Source organism: Pan troglodytes, chromosome 1 (genome assembly GCF_028858775.2).
Source record: "Pan troglodytes isolate AG18354 chromosome 1, NHGRI_mPanTro3-v2.0_pri, whole genome shotgun sequence".
NCBI lineage: Eukaryota > Metazoa > Chordata > Mammalia > Primates > Hominidae > Pan > Pan troglodytes.
In genome coordinates this window covers 111313648-111336215 of record NC_072398.2, presented here as the reverse complement: position 1 = coordinate 111336215, position 22568 = coordinate 111313648, and the positions used below count along the sequence as shown (strand labels likewise).

The following is a 22568-nucleotide window of genomic DNA, read 5'->3' as shown; positions in this document are numbered from 1 at the left end:
CCCTAAGGCAGCCTCTCCTGACAGCAGGTGAAGATGAAAGCAATAATGTGCTAGCTGTTCTGAAGCCCCTGGTCACCCCTTGTTTTATTGAAGTCCAAAGTCTCAAACACCTCTAATGAGGATAAAAGGCTGGTAAGCCATGTGGGATCTGACTGAAACCTCCTGAGAGAGGGTAGCGCAGAGAGAGGACCTGGTGAGGGCCGAGCTGGGGCCTGGCTTTCCAGAGAGAGAGAGTGACTACCAGGAGATGCTGACCCTCTCTGTTTGTTTAGCTCTCATCTCTTATTTACTCAAAATTAACCTGTTTATTTTCCTTTATTAAATAATCCAGTCCTCCGCTGCTTGTGTGTGCAGGGGAACAGTGAACCAAGAACTGCTGACTTGCCACCAGGCACAGTGAGGGCCAGCCACTCCCCCGTGCGAAGCCTGGAGCCAGGCTTTTGTCTTCTGGCCCTGGTTTCCTCCCTGCCTCCAGGTCATAGTGGGATCTTGAGCCAGTCCTTTCACCTGGCTGCGCCCATGGATGGAGGGTGCAGTTCACTTTTGGGTGCACGGGCCACACCACACTGCAGACTCAGCACCTGCATGTCGCCAGCTGCCACGGTCCTATGAGAAAGAGCAGGGGTCCTGCAAAAACCAGGGAGGTCTGCGGGTCACTGCTCCCCTGGAGGGAGCCATCCTGACAGCAGTTCATAGAGCCTGGGGCAATGCTGTTTACCCCGAGGGACCCCTCATATCCCCAGGCAAGCCTCCCAGGTCCATAACAAATCAACTCAGACTCCCTCCCCCAAAAGAGACAGCCTGTGAAAGCGCAGGCAACTCCGCATCTGTAGGACTTGGTGGTGGGGAAATGGTGACAGCGGCCTTTTGTATGCTCCCTCTCAGAGGGGCCACAGGAGCTTCCAGAGTTCTTCCCAGGGCCCTAACTTGATCATAACACTGCGTGAAGAACCACTCCTTCCAGAGTTCTTTTACTAAAATGTGAGCACCCCTTTCTGCAAGCATTTCTGTAGCTGCTTTTGTGTCCTGCTGGGCATGCTGAAGCACAAGCAGGTGCAAGGCAAGGACCCTGTCCCAAAAGGGGCTCTCGTCACTAGATGCTGGGGGGCACAGCTGCAGGGCAAAGGGGACTTGGTGACTCCTGTGAGCTGTTCGAGGACAGGAAGCCCTGCAGGGGTGTTGGGGAGAGATGCTTACTGTGGGCTGGACCCTGGGCAAGGGTCCATGGGGGTGTGGTGTGGGGGCATGATGTAGGTATAGGAGTATCCAAGCAAAGAGGAGAAGGGGAGGCATTTTGACAAAAAGGACCAACAATATACCAGCCATGTGGAGCAGAGGGTTGGCACAGAGAAGGGAGAGAGCAGCAGGTGAGGAGGTAGGACAGGGCCCAGTTGCTGAAAGCCCCAAGTGCAAGCTAAGAAGATGAGCCTTGATCCCAGAAGCCAAACAAGGGGAACCACTGAAGGGGTTTGAGCAGTGGCAAGGATATATGAAAATCTGGCACCAAAGCACTCACTAGTCACACAGCCTTGGGCCAGTTATTTAACTTCAGCAAACACTAATTTTCTCCTGTGTGCAATAGGGATGATGAGAGAGAGAGCACCTACCTCGCAGGGCTGAGGTAAGACTCACCGAGATAATCTAGCAAAGTACTTAGCAGAGGCCTGGCACACAGTCCATGTGCAATGGGTTGGTTCCTAGTACTGTGCTCACTGAATCTAAAGAGTTTCAGTAACTTGGGGCTTGAAGGGTTATTAAGGGAAATAAAGGGGCTTCTCTTTATACCTCAGTGCCTCTGTGAGACATGGAATATTTAGCCAGATGTGATGCTGATCTGCCCCTTGCCGCAGGACCCATGCCAGGGCACAGGGCACTTGCTATGTGTCTCTCTCTTGACTAGGGGACTAGGGAGCCAGGAGATGCACCTGAGTGAGATGGGGACTCCAGCACCTTCTTTTAACTGGTTACGCCCCACTAGACCATCTGCATGTCGAGGGTGGGGACTGCATACTCTCCGCAAAGCATGGTGCCTCTGGCAGGCACTCTGTAAATACGAATGGAAACACAAATGAACAAGTGGATGGAGTGTAAGCCAAGGTGCAGAAGGGTGAGGGTTCTCTTGAGCAGCTTCCTAGGTGAGCTGGAAGGGCATTGCCCAAAAGCGGAGTGCAAGGACCACTCTCTCGAGAGTCACGAGTCCAAGCAGCTGGCAAGGCTTGTAAACCTGAGCAAGTTATTCGTCCGTGAAATGGAGGGGAAAATGCCAACAAGCCTGCCTTGCCGAGTTGCTGAGAGCCTCACAGCTGGAAGTGATCTTCATGGAGGTGCTTCACAGGAGCTGGTGTGGGATGGCTGGCTCTGTGGAGGCCACGGGGTTCTGTGTGCAGGAGGGGTGGCTGTCTCCACAGTGTGCCCAGCCCTGGCCCCAGCCAGGCCCTTCCTGGGAAGCTGGGGGTATTCACCTTCTGCTGTTCCTAGAATTTGATTTGGGTGACTTTTTTCGGGGGCCTGGACGAAAAGACAAATCTAGGGCTAGGAAAAGAGAGTGGGGGTGTCAGGGCTGCCTAGAGGAGAGTGCGGTGAGCGCAGGCTCTGGAGGTAGGGGGAAACAGGGCCTTGGCTTATTCTCCAGGGGGGAACAGGGCTGTAGGAGTCTCCAGGAGAGGGTGGCTCTTTGCAAGGAGAATGGACAAAAACCCTGGTGTCACCCTCTACTCTTCTGTCTCCCAGAAGTCATTATCTCCTTAGAGAGGTCTTCTCTAGCTAAACATTCAACAACTGTAGCCTCCTGCTGGTCATTTTATATTCCACTTCTCTGCCTTTTGTTCTCCTTGATACTTTTGACTATCTAACTTATATACTTACCTCCTTTATTGTCCTTTGCCCTAATAAAATGTAAGCTCCACTCGTAAAGATGGCAACAATAGACGCTGGGGACTACTAGAGTCGGGAGGGAGGGAGGGGGCAAGGTTTGAAAAGCTAACTGTTGGGTGCTATGCTCACTACCTGGGTGGCAGGATCATCTGTACCCCAAACCTCAGCATCATGCAACATACCCATGTTACAAACCTCTATATGTACCCTCTGAATCTGAACCTAAAATAAAAGGTGGAATTTTTTTTAAGTTGAAATTTATTTTTTAAGTTCCATGAAAACAGGGATTTTTGTCTGTTTTGTTCTCTCCTATATCCTTAGCACTCAGATCAACACTTAGCACATAACAGGTGCTCAATAAATAGTTGTTAACTGACTGAATTACTGAATGGATGGCTGGATGGAGGGCCTTATCTGAAATCACCCTCAACGCTGACCTCTTCCTCCTCAAACCTGACTCTGGAAGCCCTATGGGAGGAAATGTCTCCATATCTTGGAGTCCCTCCTCAAACCTGTGGGAGGAGGCTTCACCGTGACAGCGCCCTCCTTCATCAAATGGAGGAAGCAACCTGGCAAGGCACTGTTTAATGCCACAGATGGGTGTGCTTACTGTCTTTGAGGTTTTCCTGTTCTCTCAGAAACTCCCAGGAATCCCTGGCCATGACAATTCTGGGGTCAGGAGAGGCAGCAGAGCATGTGCTCTGTGCTGGGTTTATTTTTAAAGGATGACCACATTTAAGGAGAAAAGAGAAAGTGGACCTGAGGCCTGGCATCAAACACTTGCCATCAGATGGGATGGAAAGTGTTTGTCTCCTTGGTTGGCTGTGATTGACAAAGAACAACTGCACTGAGGGGCAGAAGCAGAAAAGAATCATGGACCTGCTGGGAGAGGGGACAGCTGAAGTCTAGAGCATGTGTCTTGTCCAGGACGCTGTCATGACCACATGCCTGGATGGGCAGGAAGTCAAGGGGGTCAGTGACTGAGAAAGGTGGGCTGGAGGAGAACAGGAAGAGGCCACAAAGGGGCTGGTGGTTTGAGGCTGCAGCCAAGGGGCACATGGAGATCAAGTCAGGCCAAAAGCAGAACAGCAAGGACCAGGGTCAGAATGTGGTTGACATTGAGAGGGAATATTGGAAGGGACAAATTGTACTGAAGAGGCAATATTGTTTCCATTGCCTTTTATACCCTGTTACTTGCAGCATGGAGGCCAGTCCCTTAGTCTTAAAAACACAGCACTGTGTCTCCAGGAGCCTCCTCCTGACCCCAGAGCGCCCCAGCAGATGCTGCACAGGACATGAGGCCCATGGTCTGCAAGCCCCTCATCTGCCCTCTCGTGTGCTTCTTTGCAGGAAAGCGTGGACTTGGGAGAGATCATGTTCTCCCTTTGCTACCTGCCCACAGCAGGCAGGCTCACCCTCACAGTGATTAAGTGTCGGAACCTCAAGGCGATGGACATCACAGGCTATTCAGGTACCTCTCTTAACCCAAGTGGCCTGCCAGCAGCCCAGACATTAGGATTTGGAAGGCTGTTCGGGGAGAAGGAGAAAGAATTGTCAGCATTCTTAGAATAGAAGCACCAGCTCTGGACACAAACTGCCTGGATTCGAATTCCAGTTCTGCCACTTCTTTGCTGTGTAAAGATTTGGTTTTCTAGTCTGAAAAGTGGGAGTAATAATATCTTACATGGGTTGCTTTCAGGAGAAATGAGTTAATTCATGTAAATGTTCAGAATGGTGCCTTACACATATAAGCACTCAGTAGATATCATCTGTTGCTGTCATTCTTTCTCTTAGAAGATGGAGATAACAAGAAGTAAATATATAGGATTTGAAAATTAAGGATAAGTTTTCTTATTTATGTGAGGCCCCAGGACTTCCAGAAGGGTTATGTCAAGTTTGAGTGTGTAAATGTTTGCCGGTCTATGCAGGCTTATGGCAGCAATTCTGTGCACTGAGCCAAGGAAACAAATCCACTGAAAAGCAAAATGCATTTGTATTTGAGGCTTTGCTGCAGGTCTCCTGGCCTCAGCCTCAGCACCAAGAGAGCTGCTAGGTACAGCAGGAACATAGAAATATAGTCTTATTCTAGCGACAGAGGAAATGCTTGTTTGGGGGCAGCTGCACAGAGACCTGCAGGATGGACGTAGTGTCAGAGGTTTGAGTCTTTCCCCACAATTCTGCAAGTTGTGGAAGGAGGTATTTGAGTTTGGAAATAACAGAGGAGTAGCTTGAGTCTTGGGAGCCTCCTTCCCTCATCAGCTCAGACTGCTCTGAGGAGTGAAATGGGGTGAAGCCTCTTGGTCTGGGCTGCACTCAGAATTGCAAATGTGGAAAAAAGCTCAGTTTGTTTCCCTAGATCCCCTGTCCTCCTGCTCAAGAGACTCTCGATGATTCAGATTACCAACGTAAAACCACTCAGGAGGTGCTTCTGAACTTAGCTGGGAATATATTAAAGATTTTTCCTCATATTTGCTTTGTATTCTTTATTTATTTGCTGGAAACCCCCTAAGTTGTGGAAGAAGGTATTTGAGTTTGGAAATAACAGAGGAGTAGCTTGAGTCTTGGGTATAATCAATTGCTGGAAAGAGGTGATGGCCCAGCCGAAAACACCTGGGCTCAGGTGTAACCTGGTGCAGCTGGAAGAAGAGGAGGTATCAGGCCTTGAAAACTGAAGTTTCAGGACAAGGTGGTCAGGAAACCCTAGAGTAACATGTGTTTGTTGCAGCTCTGAGTCCCTCAGAGCTACCCACACACATCAGGATGTGGGGAAGAGATTAACGGACCTCTTCTGGCCTAGGAAAAGCTTAGGCAGCAGCAAGTCAGCTTCCCCTAAAATACAGCCAATGTAGATTTCATTTTAATACCAAAATAAGTGCATAACAGGGAAGAAAATTCACTGAAGACTCTCAAGGCTGATGAGGGAAATAGGATTTTGCTGCCTAAGTCCCCACACTATCTTCTCTAGTGTAATTAAATTGATGTGCTGGAGAGAAAGCCTATGGTGAAGCTGCTGAGGTCATCACAAAAGCTGCTCTCAATCAGAGGGTTTGGGGTGTGAGATTTTGTTCATGCTAAGTTCTAACCTCCTTTTCACAATTGCCCCTCTTTTTGACCTGGGTTTGGAACCTGTTATTAAACCTTGGCTTGATTCCGAAGATCCAGGGGTCTTCTTTTCATTACAAGTTTCTGTCTATTTTGTTCATTGATGTAAGCAAGTATCTGGAACAGTGGATAAAACACAGTAAGCATTCAATAAATAGATATCGAATGAATGGATGGTTGAATTTACAGCATGAGGAACCTGGCCTAAGGGTGAAGCAGTAGGGGTGTACTGGCTAGGAGCCTCTCGAACTAGATCTCCTGTTCTTGAGGATGAGTTTGAGGTTTCCCTCAGCCCAGACTTATTTGATGTTGGACTAAGCTAGGGATTGAATGGAGCTTATTAATTGCCTATTCTTGAATTGTGTGGCATTGATGTCTAAAACCCAGGATCTTCCTATTCTCAGTGATCTAAACTAGCCCTGAATCAATTCTCTAAGCCTATCTGCTAGAACCATGACACTAAAAATAGCACAAAATAATAATAAGGACCAGTATGCTACAAAGGGGTGGTGAGCGCATTCTAAATGCTGGATTTTGATTGCTGCCATGACAATGAGGCTGAAATACACTGCTGGTCTTTGTGTCCCCTCCCTCAGCTGCGTAGAGCATCATAGGCTGTTAGAGAGGAAAGGACCTCCAAGATCATCTGGAGCCAGCATTCCACTAGAAACCGCAGACTTTTGCCCCAGAAAAGCCTAGGGAACGGTCATCAGTCTGCTTGGCTTCATGGATGCTGGTGAAAGTGTTGGTTCCTGCAAGGGAAATATGTGCACTGAATTTTATAAATTTCATATCAGCCAGACACAGTGGCTCATGCCTGTAATCCCAGCTACTCGGGAGGGTGAGGTGGAAGAATCACTTGGGCCCAGAAGTTCAAGACCAGACTGGGCAAAACAGCAAGACCTTGTCTCTTAAAAAAAAATGGATATGCCTTGTAGGGATGAACAGAGCTGGGGAAGGTTGCTAAGACATTTGCTCAGTGGCCCATGGGACAAGTGGCTCTGCCTCTATTTTTCCAAGCCTCATGATATGGAAATCTGCCCTGATGTGGGAGTGTATGGAAATAGGTAGAGCAGGGGAATGAGGCAGCACCTGAGCAACCTCAAGTCTGCAGCCACTTTGCAAGGAAAGGTACATCCTTATGGATTTTGCAAGCTGCTGTGTTAAAGACAGGTATTGGGGCTAGCTCTGCCCATCTGTCTACCTGAACCTGAATAATGTCCTGGGGCATATCCATAGAGAATGGAATCTGTGGAAACCAGAGCCTCATGCCGGTTCTCAAAACTCTTACTTCCTTTTTACTGAAAATCCCTAAGAGAGGGTCCTTTCAAATGTGTAGTTAGAGACAGCAGGTTGATTAAACACCTCATGGTCTCTCCATAAACCCAACCTCATGTCCCCATGGTTAAGGCATAGCTACTGCTGCCACATGGATTAGTCGGCAGCTCATTTAGGTGTCTACAAAAATGCCTTTCAGGCTTGGAGTTTCTGATCAGGTGTCACAGTTCTCCCTAATTTCCACCAGGGATGTGTGCCTCATCTGCCATCTGAATGATGCCAGGGAGTACAGGGCCCTAGTGGGTGCTCGATGTCCAGGAGATAGAACCATATGCCTATGAATCACAGAGCTGGGGAGCAGCTGCTTGGCTGGCACCTCCTGACAGATTCACAGGAGCCCTGGCTTCTGGGCAACAAGGTGTCTCAGCACATCAGCGTCTCGAAAGCTATTATTACCTGTGAGCCGCCCTCCCATTTCTTGAGCTGTGCAGCATAAATAACAATTATGATGGTGACCGAGACACCTGTGCTATGAGATACACTAGGTTTCACTTCACTTGGGTGAGTAGAAAATTTCAGGGTAGAAAGATGACCATGAAATACCCATTCAGAAAACTAAAGAAAACAAAAGGATGGGAGGCTCATGGAAGTTCAATAAAAGCATCTCTTTGCAGGATGGAGAGAATCCAAGATCCCACTGAGAAAGGAAATGTCAACCAGCTGCCCTGAGTCTCCCCGGGCCACAGCTCCCTCATTCTCCACTGCCCAGAAGTGGGCAGGAAATGGCTTCTAGGGAAGCAGAGAGCAGGGCCACTTCACGCCTTCTAGATGCCAAATGGAAATGGGATTATTGAGACAATGGGACCCAAAATTATGTTGTCAGGTGGGGAGGACATGAACAGCATTGTGATTGTTGCTGTTCATTTCACTCTGACACATTGTGTCTCCCTGGCCATTGTTGAGTCCTATTTTTACCCCACCCCAAAACCTTTATCCTTTGGTTTATAATTCTGGTAAAACAAAAAAGCCACTCAAAGAATAGTACTCCACACAGGTAAAAGAAATAGTGTCATTGTTCAGCCTCATCACCTTTTTGAGTCAGCCAGCGATTGACGAGCTAAGATTTAGGGCTGTGAACTGCATACCTATCGGCAGGTGTCATGTCTGATATGGGGCCAGCTTCCCCATTAGTAAAAGTCCATTAGGCGCTCTCCCAAGAATACTGAGGTAGCTAAAGACTCTGCATTTATTAAGCACAGAGTGTCCTCAGAGACAGGTGTGCTACATAAATACAAGGTGGTTTAATTATTTTAACAACCCACTGATACCATCTGATGAGCAGCAGTAGGTCTAGGGCTTCGGTCCCTTTGCTGCAAATGATGTTTGCAGACATCTGTTTAACATACCCCATTCCCTTTTCTCTGTCCCCATTGGCACAGATCCCTATGTGAAAGTGTCCTTGCTCTGTGATGGGCGGAGGCTGAAGAAGAAGAAAACAACCATAAAGAAAAACACTCTCAATCCTGTCTACAATGAGGCCATCATCTTTGACATTCCCCCAGAAAACATGGATCAAGTCAGCCTGCTCATCTCAGTCATGGACTATGATCGGTAGGTAGGCGTCCTAGAGGGACGTAATTCCACCCCTCACTCCCACTCCAGCACCAGCACAGGGCTCCTTGACCTTAGACCTTGTGATTCAGGGCTCAGCTTTAGGGTTCAGGCCTCAAATCTATCTGTACCCAAGAAGGGTGCAGGAGTTTGAGGAAGAGCATAGATTCTCCCTTAGCAAAGGTTCAAAGTTCTTTTCCCAACTGGCCTATCTCCGTCAGGGGCAGCTCTGTCCATCAGTTTCCCTGAATTCACCCCTTGCTATTCCCATTCTTCCATCTGGCACCAAGTCCTATTATCTGGCCTTTGAAATGCCCCTCTATCCTCTCTATTTCTGCTGTTGCTACTACTGTCACCCTGGGATGGCTGTGCAGCCTCCTAGCTGACCCCTGCCTCCATCAATTCCTGCCCCAATTCGGTCAACATACTAAGGACACATCTTCCTAAATGACAGCTTTCTTCCTGGACCTGCCCTTCTCAAGAACCATCAATGGCTCCTGTGATCCAGGCTTTTCCCTTGGACTCTGACGGCCTTCCCTAATCTGGACCCAGCATATCCATCCAATCGGATCTCCCCTTCCTCAGATATTTTTCATCTCTTCCACACATCCTGCTCTTCCATCTAGGCTGGCTCAAAAACATTTTTCAACTACTCTGGTCCCCATAACTTCTTCTCTCCACTTGTCACTTTAGCTAAAGGAGAAAGAAACCATGCAATAAAGCCTCAATACAGGACTTTCAGCCCAAGTTCTCAGGCATAGTATTGACGAACATACTTAAGAGATAATTGATGTTCTTACCGAGTGAATAAATCACATTCCAGCCACTGGGGTTTTGGAGAAATGGTGCTCAGAGACTGTCGATTTATTTGCAAATACTGATGTCTCAGTGAGGTTGTAATGTGTTGGCGGGGTCAAATAAGTGAAGAGACTTAGACTGTCTCACCTCCCATACTCAGGCTATCTGCCCACCACTTCTTGAGATTCCAAACAAGTTTATAACCTTTGCTCATCTGCCTGTGTCCAGTGTCCACTGAAGGGGACTAGGCAAAGGCTTCACCGCCACTGACACCCAGAAGCCCTGCCAAGCATCTGTTTTCAGAGCTCAGAGTTCTGAGTTAGACCCATTGGGCAGAGTCCTACCACCCCCCACACTGGACCTCCTTTTCTGAGGGCATGTCTGGTAGCCAGTGCTGGGACTTTTGTTTCTCCCTCAGAGTGGGCCACAATGAGATCATAGGAGTCTGTCGTGTGGGGATCACTGCTGAAGGCCTGGGCAGGGACCACTGGAACGAGATGCTGGCATACCCCCGGAAGCCCATCGCACACTGGCACTCCTTGGTGGAGGTAAAGAAATCCTTCAAAGAGGTGGGTGAGGTCACCTGGCCCTTGGCATGTTTGCTGCATGGCAGTGTGGGCTGGAGAATGGCAGTCAGCTGCAGTGACACCCTCGGCCTTTTGTGGAAAGGTGGGCATGAGGGCCACATGCTTCTTACCCAGTGTGTAATAGGCCAAAAGGAAATGGAGGAAGAAGGTGGAGGCTGCCAACACAAAGCCCCTGGTGTTGGGCATTTTGAAAGCAACACTGAGTTCTTAATGGAAAGCAAGAACTGTGAAGAAGACTTCCCAGCAGACCACTGTGCCAGGTCTGAAATGCTTTCACAAAGCCCTTGGCCAAGTCTGTCCTTTAGGAGAAAGCCCCAAGGGGGTGAGATCAGAGCTTGGCAAGACATTCTACCCCTGTCAGAACAGTAAGTTCCCTGAGGCTCAAGCAAGGCAGTCACTTGGCAGTTTTCACTGCTTGGATAGAGATGCCAAAGAGCAGATTCCTCCTCTTATGAATGTTGGTTCTTGCCCTTGTTGGGGAAGGGAGCATGGCCTCAAGGTGTCACGCTTTCTGGCTAAAGCTGTGGAGCTGGGTTGCGTTGGGTTCTAACAGAGACGTAATGGAGACAGCACTGGGCTGGGAGTCCCAAGACTTGGGCTGCAATCTTGGCCCCTCCTGACTTGCTGTATAATCTTGACCCTGTCACTTCTCCCTCAACTGCAAAGAAAATATCCCTTTGAGTAATATCTGCAAACTTCTCCACCCTCCACTGAATCCCACCGACTTAGGATCCTGTATTCTATCACCCTGGTGGTCCCCAGGCCTGCTTTTTCTCAAATGGACTGGAAGTGTGGGTGACCAAACAAGGCTTAAACCTCACTCACAATATCTCATACCTCGGTCTGTATCCTAGAAAGCTGCGTGAATATTCTGTCATCTTAACAGGCTTCAAACCTAACAAGTCTAGAGAGCTGTATAAATTGGAAATTCTACTAATACAAAATAAAGCTTTATCCCTTTCACTGCATGGCCCCTCGGCTTAAAATTGGAGTCACCTTCAAAACAGAGTCATCCCCTCGCCACACTCTATGATGCAGAGAAGTCAGGTCTGCAAACCCATAGAACCTGCCGGCTCCCTGCCCTCTCATGGAGGACAAGCCCATTTCCACCTGTTTCTGGCAGGCTGAGGTGTCTCAGGAGAGCCTGAGAGCCAAGGGGATTGGACCCATGGAAACATAGGTGATAAGGGCCTCCGTTGTTGGGGGATGGGGGACAGGCTAATTGAGTCACCTCCCCCGACAGGCAGCATGTGCTCTGTGCAGCTCCTGCCCTGTGACCTTTGGGGCGGCATCAAGAGATAAAAAGAAGCAAAGTTTCTGGCAGTTGAGGCTTCATATTTCTGTCTTGTGGGTGCCTTGATTGTCCCATAGCTGTGGAGCTTTAATGAGTGAGGCCAGTCCCTCATCTCTCAGCTCCCCCAGGGGAGCCCCTGCCCCTCTTTTCCAGAAAGACCTTTCTGCAGAGTGTGGGTGAGGAGCCCACAATACAGGAGGCACTGCTGGGCAGAATGCTAGACAACCTGCAGACAGCATCCAGCACCTCACTGAAGGTTGTGTTGGTTCAACCCAGGGAGAGGTCATGACAGCCCCATCCACCCCACCACCCCTCCTCCCCCGCTTATCATCCTTTGGAGATATTTAAGAATAGAACAAGTATACTAAACTGTTTAGGGTGGCTTAGGGGGAGGGCATGGAATGAGAGCTAAGAGGCCTCTGGTCGGCTGTAGGGCCTTAGAAAACTCACTGCCCAGCCGGGCACAGTGGCTCATGCCTGTAATCCCAGCACTTTGGGAGGCCGAGGTGGATGGATCATGAGGTCAGGAGATTGAGACCATCCTGGCTAACACGGTGAAACCCCGTCTCTACTAAAAATACAAAAAATTAGCCAGGTGTGGTAGCGGGCACCTGTAGTCCCAGCTACTCGGGAGGCTGAGGCAGGAGAATGGCGTGAACCCGGGAGGCGGAGCTTGCAGTGAGCTGAGATCGCACCACTGCACTCCAGCCTGGACAACAGAGCGAGACTCCATCTCAAAAAAAAAAAAGAAAAGAAAAGAAAACTCACTGCCCCACTCTGGTCTTTGGATTCCTTGGTAAAATGAGGGGATAAGCCCTTCCCATCTTTGCTTTTCTAGGAAACTCTGACCCTAAACAATGGCTGGGCCCGTGAGCCCCCATCTTGTGCTGTGACTGCCTTTCTAGTCTTCAATCCGCAATAACCCATCCCTGTTACCAGGCTGGGCCTGCCTGTGGAAAATGGAAAGTGACAGAGCAGCGGCTACAGCTGGGGGTGGGGTGTTGAGTACCACAGATGGGCCAGGACTTGGCCCCAGAATCACTCTCCTTCATGATGAATATAACCTAATTAAGCCAAATAATTGATTCCAAGTCCCTGTTTCTTTGAGAACTCTAACTCACTGGTTCAGACTACAAAAGAAAGATAAAATAGAATCAAGCCCTTGAAAATGAATATTTGATGAGACAGTAATGGGAAAGTAACAGTATATGGAAAACAAAAAGAGAATAAATTGATATCCTTTGGGTTTACTTTTTTCCTGACCTTGCAGGCCAAGCTCCCAGGAATGCCCCCTCCCCCACGCACGATCCTGCCATTTTCTGCTCAGCTGATCATTCTCTATATCAAGAAGCTAAAAATGACACTCGTCTCAGCAACCTGGGATTTCCATAGTTCACGTTTATTTAAAATTGTCACTGACACATTTAGCGCCCACAGTTTAAATATCTTTATTAAAATGCATGTAAACCCCCACAGGGCTGACATTAAGTAAGCACCTTGTGTCCACGCGATGCATTGTGCTTGGAAGCAATCCTCCCGCTCATCCTCAGAGCTCACATCCTGCCTTCTTTTCGTTCCCGTTCTGGATATTGAGCAAGAACTTTGCTCCTGAAACTTGTATCTCCCATTTGTATAATCATAAAGAAATCTCCTCCAGCTCCTGGGAAGATAAATGGCATCATATCTGCAAAGCCCTCTGTATTTATCTTGCACCTTTCTTAAGGGATTTTCAAGTGCTGTGATCATTTCTTTTTTATTAATGAAAACAGAGGGCATTATACTTGCTCACTTGTTTGGGGCTCAAAATAAGGCTGAGGGGAACAAATTAACTGAAAATGTGTCTTTCCCTGCTGGGATTCTTTCATAAATAAAAATTCATTGAGCCATCACAAGTGGCCTTTCCCAGCTGCAGCACCAGCCCCCTTCCCTCTCAGCCCAGAGCCATGTGTCATCGTTGTTACCACACACAGAGTTGACCAGCGCTCTTCTCCAAGGCATTTTATTACGGGGGCCGGGTTCAGATCATCTGCCAGAGATGTTAAATCTCTGTTGGAACGTGACCCATTTCAGAGCAACAAAAGACCTTACTGGAACACAGGCATTCTGAAACAATAATCTCCCTGTGTGCTGGGGACAGGTATGCTGCCATTTCAGAGCCACTGTAAGCCTCCTGGAATCATTCGCCTTTCCATTGTCCACAAACCCCATCTCCTCCCTTTGTTTATCTTCGTAGGAAAACTCAGACTAGCAGGGGAGCCAGTGTTCCTTCTTAATTTGTTCTAGATAAACAGTTATGCTCCCTGCTACTACTCTTTGGGCTGTTACATAAAGGAAGAAAGACACTCTGTGTAGTCCTTTTATGTTTTCTCCTCTGACCTGGCCTATCAGTCAGGTTGTTTAAGTGGCATGCTTACTCAGGGAAGAAGCCAGTGATTATAATGTACCTTTCACCAACAGTAAAGGTTGTAACAGAAAAGTAGAACTCCTAAAATGAAGGTCTGTTAAATAAGAGCATTAGTAATCATGTGTTGTCACCTTCTGGTTAAGAAACACTTGAGTCAGAAGCCACAGTGGCCTCAACAACCAGGCATTTATTTATCTAAAATATTTCACCAGGGAAACCCTCGGTTGTGATTTCATTCACGTGGATGCTGCAAGCAGAGAGACTGCCACCTGGAGTTAGGAGTAAGTACCTGGTGTGGACCCAAAGACGTTAGGTTGCTTATTACCTTTTGTCTCCTTCTTCCCCTAGTGTGGCCAGATGCTGAGATAGCAGCAGGATGGAGTGGAAAGAACACTTGGTTGGGTGTTAGGAGACCTGGTTTCGGGTCCTGGCTCTGCCCCTAGCTAGCTGTGTCTTGACTTCTCTGTCTTTGTTTTCTTATTTGCAAGAACAAGAAGGTTAGACTGGATCAGCTTCCAAGCCTGCCTCCAGTGCTGACATGCTAAGATTGCTTAGGTCTAGGTCACATAATGGTGGTCATCGGTACCTGATTGTCTGGCCTTTGGTTAGTCGTAAAGATCTTCAGCTGGCCTGAACAGGGAGTCCTAAGAAGCCCATGAAGAACCGAGCCCAGAGAAGGGTAACAGAAGCTTTCCTTAGAATTGAAAGCATTAAGGTAGTTTAGTAGGTCTGGGTCCTTCCTGAACTTCGTGGGTTTCCCATCTACTCCGTAGGTGATGCTGGGTAGAAAGTGATCTATTCCTCAGGTGGCTCGGCCCTTCTAGGAATGGCTGTATTGAGGGAGAACCACATCCTCCCCCGACCCCAAACTTCCATGTATGCATGATGCATAGTAGCAGCTTCTACTCAGCCCCCTCACTCCATAGTGGAGACCCTCAACGCTCATGAGAAGCAGAAGGGGCTGCACTTCCAGGTCAGGAAGGCCATCTTGACCACCTACCTACCTCTTAACTCTGGAGCTCTGTCCTGCAGACACCCAGGACAGTACTGGGTCTCTTCAGCCCACTCCAAGGATGGGTGAGCAGTGGACACTGACTCACTTTGAAGTTATTAACATAAAGCCCCCAGGCAGGTCAAGAGTATTCATGGGGTCAGATCTTTGCTCAGTAAATATTGCTGTGGTTATGACTGCTGCAGCGATGACTGGTTAAAGAAGGATTGAATGGCTCAAGTCCACCCAGCCTCAGCCCTGTCCTTCACTCCATTACGCCTCATTACATCACCCCTTTCACAGAAGGGTTAGAGTCAGGCTGATAGGAGGCAGTCTGTGACCTAGGAGAACTGGGGAGGAGAAAGGGGTTGCAGAAGCCCAGAAGGGTCTGCTCACACCTCTACCTCTCCACAAGTCAGGTGCAAATGCCCATAGGAAGAATGAAAAACAAAGGAGACAGCTCAAAGCTAAAGCAGTATCAGATTTTTAGCTGTACTGTCAGCTCCCAGACAAATTGCTAATAATGCATGACCATGGGTTCTTGGCAGTAAGGACATATTCTGCACACTGCCTCTTTCGCTGCTAACATAATATGATTTTCAGTGTGAAAAATGGCTGAAGCACACAGAAATGGCCCAGTCAGAGCACCTCATTCTCACACACACACACACACACACAGAGAGAGAGAGTTAAGAAAGCTTTAATTATCTCTGCAGTAGGTCTTTTTGAAAATCAGGTATTCCAAACTAGAAGCTCTAAGCTGTTTCCCTTATGTTTTTGCATGGCTGACAGCAAAATTCAAGAAAGCTTATGAGAAGCTGGGAAAGGTGAATTCAGTGCATTGGGCCAGTTCAGTTTTGCAAGTTGAAATGTAAATTCCTTTAGCAATTAATAAACAGATTGTTCTCCTCTTTGCAGTGGCAGGGCCGAGCTGCTAGCTTCGACAGTGAGAGCTCGTGCCCATCTCCGAAACCACCTCCGACACCATGAGATGTGCAGCCAAGTAACACAAATGGGACTCAGCAATGTTCTCTTTGCACTTGTTCAACCGTCTAAACAGTGTTGTGCAGTCGCAGCGGTGGCAGCAGCGGCAGCCGTCCGTCACTCCAGAGTCTTACCTGCTCCTGTGTAGGTCAAGGCTGAGACACTTGTCATGTGGTCAGATCTGTCTTAGTCTTTTGTGTCTCCCAAGGTGATGTTTTTGTGGTTTTTCACTTTTTATGGGTCTGCTGGTAAGAAAAGGGAAAAAAAAAAAGAGTAGGAAAAGACAAAGGGTGGAAAGCCCAGAAGTTGGTTCTAGAAAATACAAGGTACAGTTTTTTGGAAAGAGGTGGATTGAGTTTCTGAAATGCTGTGTCTCCAGCAAGCTCCACAACCCTGGAAAAGGAGGAGGCGTGGTGGGACTGCGGCTGCATTTTCAGTGCCCTGCAGGAATGGGGTGAATCCATGGAAGAGCCTTTGTGAGGTGAATTACTAGTCTTTGAAGCTCTTCGCTGGCAGGACATAAACCACGCTGGGACCCTCAGTCCCGTGTTGAAATCCCAAGACCTCTGAGGCGCTTGTGAGCCTTCAGCTGATGTGCAGGGTTCCTCGCTCCCCTTCCTCGCTGGCTTTCCCCATGAATTGAAAACGTCTTGATTCCTCATGGGAACTTAGTCACTTTCTTTAGGAATGATTCAGCCGAAACTAAACACGCCATATGTTTTCTGATGCGCCACAGTTAATGATCACATTTGTTTGAAAACAGGATCTTTGTCCTCAGAAATAATCTTGATTGTAAAGTAAGAGAGAAACATATGTTCTGGAATGATTTCTGCATTATACATAGCTTTATAATTCCATGAAGTATCAAGCTGCTGTTTAAAATGCCTAAACAGATTAAAGAAAAACCTAGATTAAATGTTCTTTTCCAAATGGGGAGTTTTGAAATCCAAATAGCAGTTTGAGTCCATCTTTCTATGAAGAGTATGTTTTTGATTGAAACCGAGTCAGCGTAAGCCTATTTCAGCCCCTTTGGCTCTTTGACAATATTCATCTTAAACTTTAGTTCTATAAATTACTAAGTACTTCAGTGTTGTTTGTTTCAGTGGTTGTGAGGGTTTCTTGTTTCCTTTAGATCTTTACCTTAGGCCAAACTCAGTTTAGGAAAAAAAAAATTGTTTGAACTATTCAGTGTTGTAATAGCACATTTCTGTTGAGTTAATAGTGGTCTTCCCACCAACCCCTAAAACCAGGTTGATTTGCTCAATCTCAGTTTGTATAACCCCAGTAAGCGCATGGAGGTGAGTTTCTACTTCGACTTGTGGCGACACCGTGCCAGTTTCCAGAGATGTGTGTACTACTTGCAAGAGGCAAGTCTGCTGAAGAACCCCTTCTTTTAACAGTGGAAAATCAAGAACAGAAAATCTGTTCACACACCTGTGTCTTATTCTTTATATATGTTACATGGTAGAGGAGCAGCGACCAATAAAGTATCCCTCATTTTAAACCAAGTTGTCAGATTTCTCTGCTGATAGAACTCTGCATAGTATCTTCTAGCCCTAAAAATGACCAGGTTGGGCATGAGTTAACAGGATATTGTGGCAAAAGGAATTTTCTGCTTAGAAAAGTAAATGTAGATAAACCTAAACTCCACCCTGTACTGAGCCTTAGGCTAGGGACTCGTGTAAAGATGACTTTTCTCCCCAGATATCTTGTCGTTGACAGGCCTTCCTAGTCTGGTAGTCCTGCATTTGGGTGTTCTCCTGAGAGTGAGAAAAAACCCAAGGTCATGACAAGATTCCTGGCAGGTGACAGACTTCATTATGATTCTGACTCTAGACTGACCCCATCAAGATAGTCGTTTCCATCAGTGAACAGATGCTGAAGGCCTTGCAATTACAAAGGAGACAACTGAGTTCCCTGGGTCATAAGGAGTCCAGAAATTAGTGTGAGAAGGTCCTTCTGGAAGTGAACTCAAAATTCATGTCCAGCTGTCATCGTTAAACCCTTAGGCAGGTCAGTATAACCCATTCTAACCTCTTGGAGAAGGGAGTGTGATCAATGTGAATCACAATAGTATTGCTCATCTGAGACATTCCTCTTATATCCAAGCAGCTATCTCCCATGAGTGAACATCCCAGTGGTTTCAGAAATCATTTCCTGAACAGATTCTAGCCAGCCCCCACACCACCCTGGCCAACTGCAACCGCTGCTGCTCTAGCAGTCTGGGTCAATTCCTACAGGCTTGGGAGCCCACCCCAGGGAGGCTTTTATCTCCTGCAGCCTCATCCCCAGCACCCTCAAGGTAGACTAGTCCTCAGCCTGAATCATGAATGAAACCTGAACATCTGCCAACTTCATTATCTAGCCCAGTATCTCTTCCCTCACAGAGAAGAAAAAAATGAATTACAAAGTTGATCCATTTGTTGGCTTTCTCTGGCCGGAGAAACCTCTCGGGTTGTTGCTGTGAGCTTTGATGAAGTTGTGATAACCAGGGCCATTTGCACATAGGTTTTTTTAAAAAACATGAAAAGTTCCCTTCTCCTTTATTTAGCAGTGTTTCTGGGCTGAAAGACGCCCTCCTCCCCCTCTGCGCTTACCCAGGACGTTAATTAATTGCATTGTCATTTAAAATATTATGTTGTTAATTACTCGTTTGTGTCTTCCCACCCGTGTCACAGCCTGGAGTTTTTATTCAATTAAATCTCTGTCTCTTGCCCATTTCTCTTGTCATTTTATGTTCCCGGGGTTTAGCAGTCAACACACGCACAGGACATCTCAAAGCTTTTCTTTTCAATCTTTGCTTCACATGGATAACCACTTCCCTTCTATCAGAGGTAGAGCAGAAGGGCTTGTTTGTTTTTTGTTCTGTCCAAGGAATACCTGTGTACCTCATCAGGCTGGAATCCACCTGTGTTTTGTCAGGCTTGTGGCTCGGAGATCATTTGGCGCACAGGGCTCCGCTGTTCCCTCAGCTCTTCAGCTCAACAAGCAGCCCCTGCAGATGCTGAAGCTCCCCTAGGGAAGTGGGCCACACACATCTGGGAAGTACAATGCTGTCACCCACCAGTAAAGAATCCTGCTAACCATCGTAAAACACAATTTGGCAAAGCCATGGGAAAATACTATTGCAGCCTCAAAATTTTTTTTAAAAAAAAGAACATTCTAATGTAATAGAATATCTCTCTGCTCGCCTGCAGCTTTTAATTAATTTAGAGAGCAGTCCGTAGAGAGGGGAGTGGAAGGGACCGTCCATTCCTGCACATCTGCATCTGAATGAAGGGTGCTCCACCATGAGAGGCCCAGTGAGCTGAACTGCTGAGAGCAGCACTCTACTGCCTGAAGAGGCAGCCTCCCCTTGCCAGTGGCTTCCCATCAGGTCACCCAGCAGCCAGCAGGATGCGGCAATGTGCTGGTCAGATCTAGAGCTGATAAACCAAAGGGGTCATTGTGTCTGTTAGTATGGGCTGGGCTATGCTGCAATTACAACCTGCAGATTGCAGTAGCTGAAAACCACAAAAGCCTATTTCTCATCCATGATAGGCGCCCATCACAGGTCAGCTAGGAGCCTTGCTCAGCTATCACAGGTCAGCTAGGAGCTTTGCTCATCGTATTTATTCAGGGGGACTCAGGAGGACAGAGCAGCTGACATCTCAAACACTGCTAGTTGCCACCCATAAGGGAGAAGAGCACTTGGAAGGGTCTCCTACTGGCCTAAATGCTCTAGTAACACGTCACTTTTCTTCACAGTCCATTGCCAGAACTACTGATAGAGTCTCACAAAAAAGGCTCGAGTTCCCCAGGGAAAGAAAAACTGGAAATACTGAGTTAGCAGCACCTGGGAAGACCCACAGTGAATGTAAACAGGCCTGTGGAGACTGACAGCTACTGAACGATGGATTCAGAAACACTAACAAACACAGGCATCCATGTGTTCTATTCATTGTCAAATGACTTGCCCACAGAAAGCTTTTAGTCTAGTACAATGGCACTGAGTAACAATAGTTCAAGGTAGAAAATGGAAATGCAGTTAGGGAGGTGAAGTAAAAGGCTATGGAGGTCCAACAAAGAACATCCCAGCTCAGCAGAATGAGTGGCAGCTTCAGGTGCGAAGTGGCTCTGATCTAGGCGTTAAGGCTGAGTGGGATTTGGAAGTGTGGAAGTTGTGGGGAGGAGGCATATTGCAAACTGAGGGGCCCACACAAGTGAAGGTCCAGAGCCAGAATTCCTAGGGCTGCCACTACCCTGAATCTAGGGGGAGACAGTGAACCCCCTGAGTTCAAGTGCTACCCTGCTTGCACTAGTCAGCCCAGGCAGAGTGCAGGACTTCTGCCCATGGAGCCCTGCTGTCCCCAGCCCTGGCCCCAACCCACCAGACTCTAGACCTGGCCCCTGTGTAGCTCTTGCCAACTGCCTCCACTGGGAACTGGACCTGCTGCCCCACCCTCCATTGGTGGCTTGGCACCTGCTCCTCTGACTTTGAGACTCAGTCTAGCGGTCTCATCCCATCCACTTAACCAGCCTTTCCTCCCTGGGATTTATCAGCCAGAAGCCACTTAGGACTTTATGATCTGTGCCACATCCTGCTCTCCTTCAGGGTGAGCCCTATCCAGAGGTCTGATTCCTTAGTAGAAGGAACAGGACCAGCCTCTCCCCAGCTTTCCCTTGGCTGTTTCATAGCAGCAAGCCCATGTGGAGAGACTGGAGGTGAAGAGATGGGCAGGCAGTTGTGGCCGTCCACTCAAGAGGGAGTGTAGGACTGACCCAGACACAGGCAGAGTACCTGTACAACATGTGGTGGTCACAGCCAGATGTGGCGGTTCACACCTGTAATCCCAGCACTTTCAGAAGCCAAGGTGGGAGGATTGCCTGAGCCCAGGAGTTGGAGACCAGCCTGGGCAATATAGCAAGACCCCATCTCTATCTTTAAAAAATTTGATGGTCACAGAGGGAAAATGCAACACCACTGACAGCTGAGCTCATCTGAAAGACAGGGAGAGGAAGGGGGGTTTCCCAAGTGTTGGATGTTTTTATACCTTGGAAACTAAGTGTTCTATGCCTTCCACAGGAACCAGAAATTCAGCAGAGCAAGAAAAAGTGATGAGCCCCGTTTGGGCCAAACTGAGTTTGAGATGCTAGAGGGATGTCTAGCAGACAGCTGCAGTTCAAGACGCAGCCTGGCAGTGAGGTCAGGTGTGAGATGTTAGTTTATAGAGAAACCTTACACCACAAAGCGATGTGAAGACAGGAGGCTGACGCTGCCAAGTGAGTACAACTAAGCGAGTACAACTAGATGAGGGAGCCTAAAAAGAGGTTCTTCAGGAACCATCAGCATTTAGAGGTCAAGGGAAAAGAAAGTGACGTGAATCATGATGGAGAGGTGCCCAAGCAAGGCTGATTGATGCAAATGCTGATGAACAAAAACAGATCAATCAAGGGCTTCCTAAAATGATTCTTCATAACAAGCAAATCCAAGTTGCTTCAATATAACTCGATTCACGAAAGTCCATTTTCACCTATGTTTGCAGGGCCCCAACTCTTTTTTTGTCTCCCATCAGCTCAGCCCTCGATGTTTTGAAAAGAACTGTGTAAAATATACATCACATAAAATTTACCATTTTTAATTGTATGGTTCAAAGGCATTAAGTACATTCACGTTGTTGTGCTAACATCAACGCCATCCATCCACAAAGGTCTTTTCATCTTGCAAAACTAAAACTCTCTACCAATTAAACACTAACACCCCATTCCTCCCTTCCCCCAGCCCCTGGCCACCACCATCCTACTTTCTGTCTTTATGAATTTGACTCCTCTAAATACTTCATATGAGTGGAATACACAGACTTTTTCTTTCATGGCTGGCTTATTTTACGTAGCATCATGTCCTCAACAGATGTCGTAGTATATGTCAGAATTTCCTTCTGTTCTAAGGCGGAATAATATTCCATTGTATGGATATGCCACACGTTGTTTATCCATTCACTCACCAATGGCTATTTGGGTGGGTTCCATGTTTTAGCTTTTATGAATGATGCTACTATTATTGTACACTATAGGTGTGCAAACATCTCTTTGAGACCCTGCTTTCAATTCTTTTAGGTGTATACCCAGAAATAGAATTGCTGGACTATACAGTAATTCTGTTTTTAATTTTTTTGAGGAATCACCATACTGTTTTCCATAGCAGCTGCACTATTTTATTACATTCCCATCAACACTGCACAAGAATTCCAATATCTCCACATCTTCACCAACCCTTGCTTTTATGATAGTAGCCATCCTAATGGGTGTGAAGTAGTATCTCATTGCGGTTTTGATTTGCATTTTCCTAATGGTTAGAGATGTTGACCATCTTTTCATGTGCTTAGTGGCCACTTGTGTGTCTTCTTTGGAAAAAATGTTGACTTAAGCCCTTTGCCCATTTCGAACTGGGTTGTTTTTGTTGCTATTGTTGAGTTGTAGGAGTTTCTCTAAATATTCTGGACATTAATCTTTTATCAGATATGTGATTTGAAAACATTATCTCCTATTCTATGGACTGCATTTTAACACTGTTGACCATGTTCTTTGAGGCACAAAAGCTTTTGATTCTGATGAAGTCCAATTTGTCTTTTTTCTTCTGTTGCTTGCACCTTTGTATCCAGTAAA

The 22568-nt window shown here is 47.2% G+C and overlaps 1 protein-coding gene across 8 annotated transcripts in view; it reads left to right on the top strand.

Moving 5' to 3' along the window:
• Window positions 1-18641, top strand: part of SYT6 (synaptotagmin 6) — a 64575-nt gene extending 45934 nt beyond the window's left edge. For 3 of the 8 annotated variants that reach the window (XR_001708675.4, XR_674453.5, XR_010152610.1), the window contains 5 exons: window positions 4225-4345; window positions 8694-8865; window positions 10082-10232; window positions 14161-14229; window positions 15858-18635. Coding sequence is in view for 4 of the 8 variants with exons in the window: in XM_054686173.2 (XP_054542148.1) it covers window positions 4225-4345; window positions 8694-8865; window positions 10082-10232; window positions 15858-15929 (516 nt within the window). In the remaining 4 variants the exon portion in view is untranslated. Of the gene's footprint in view, window positions 1-4224; window positions 4346-8693; window positions 8866-10081; window positions 10233-14160; window positions 14230-15857 lie in introns of all 8 variants that reach the window. The other 5 variants (XM_054686173.2, XM_016925225.3, XM_009428734.5 and 2 more) reach the window with 3 other exon arrangements.
• Window positions 18642-22568: the final 3927 nt, after the last annotated feature.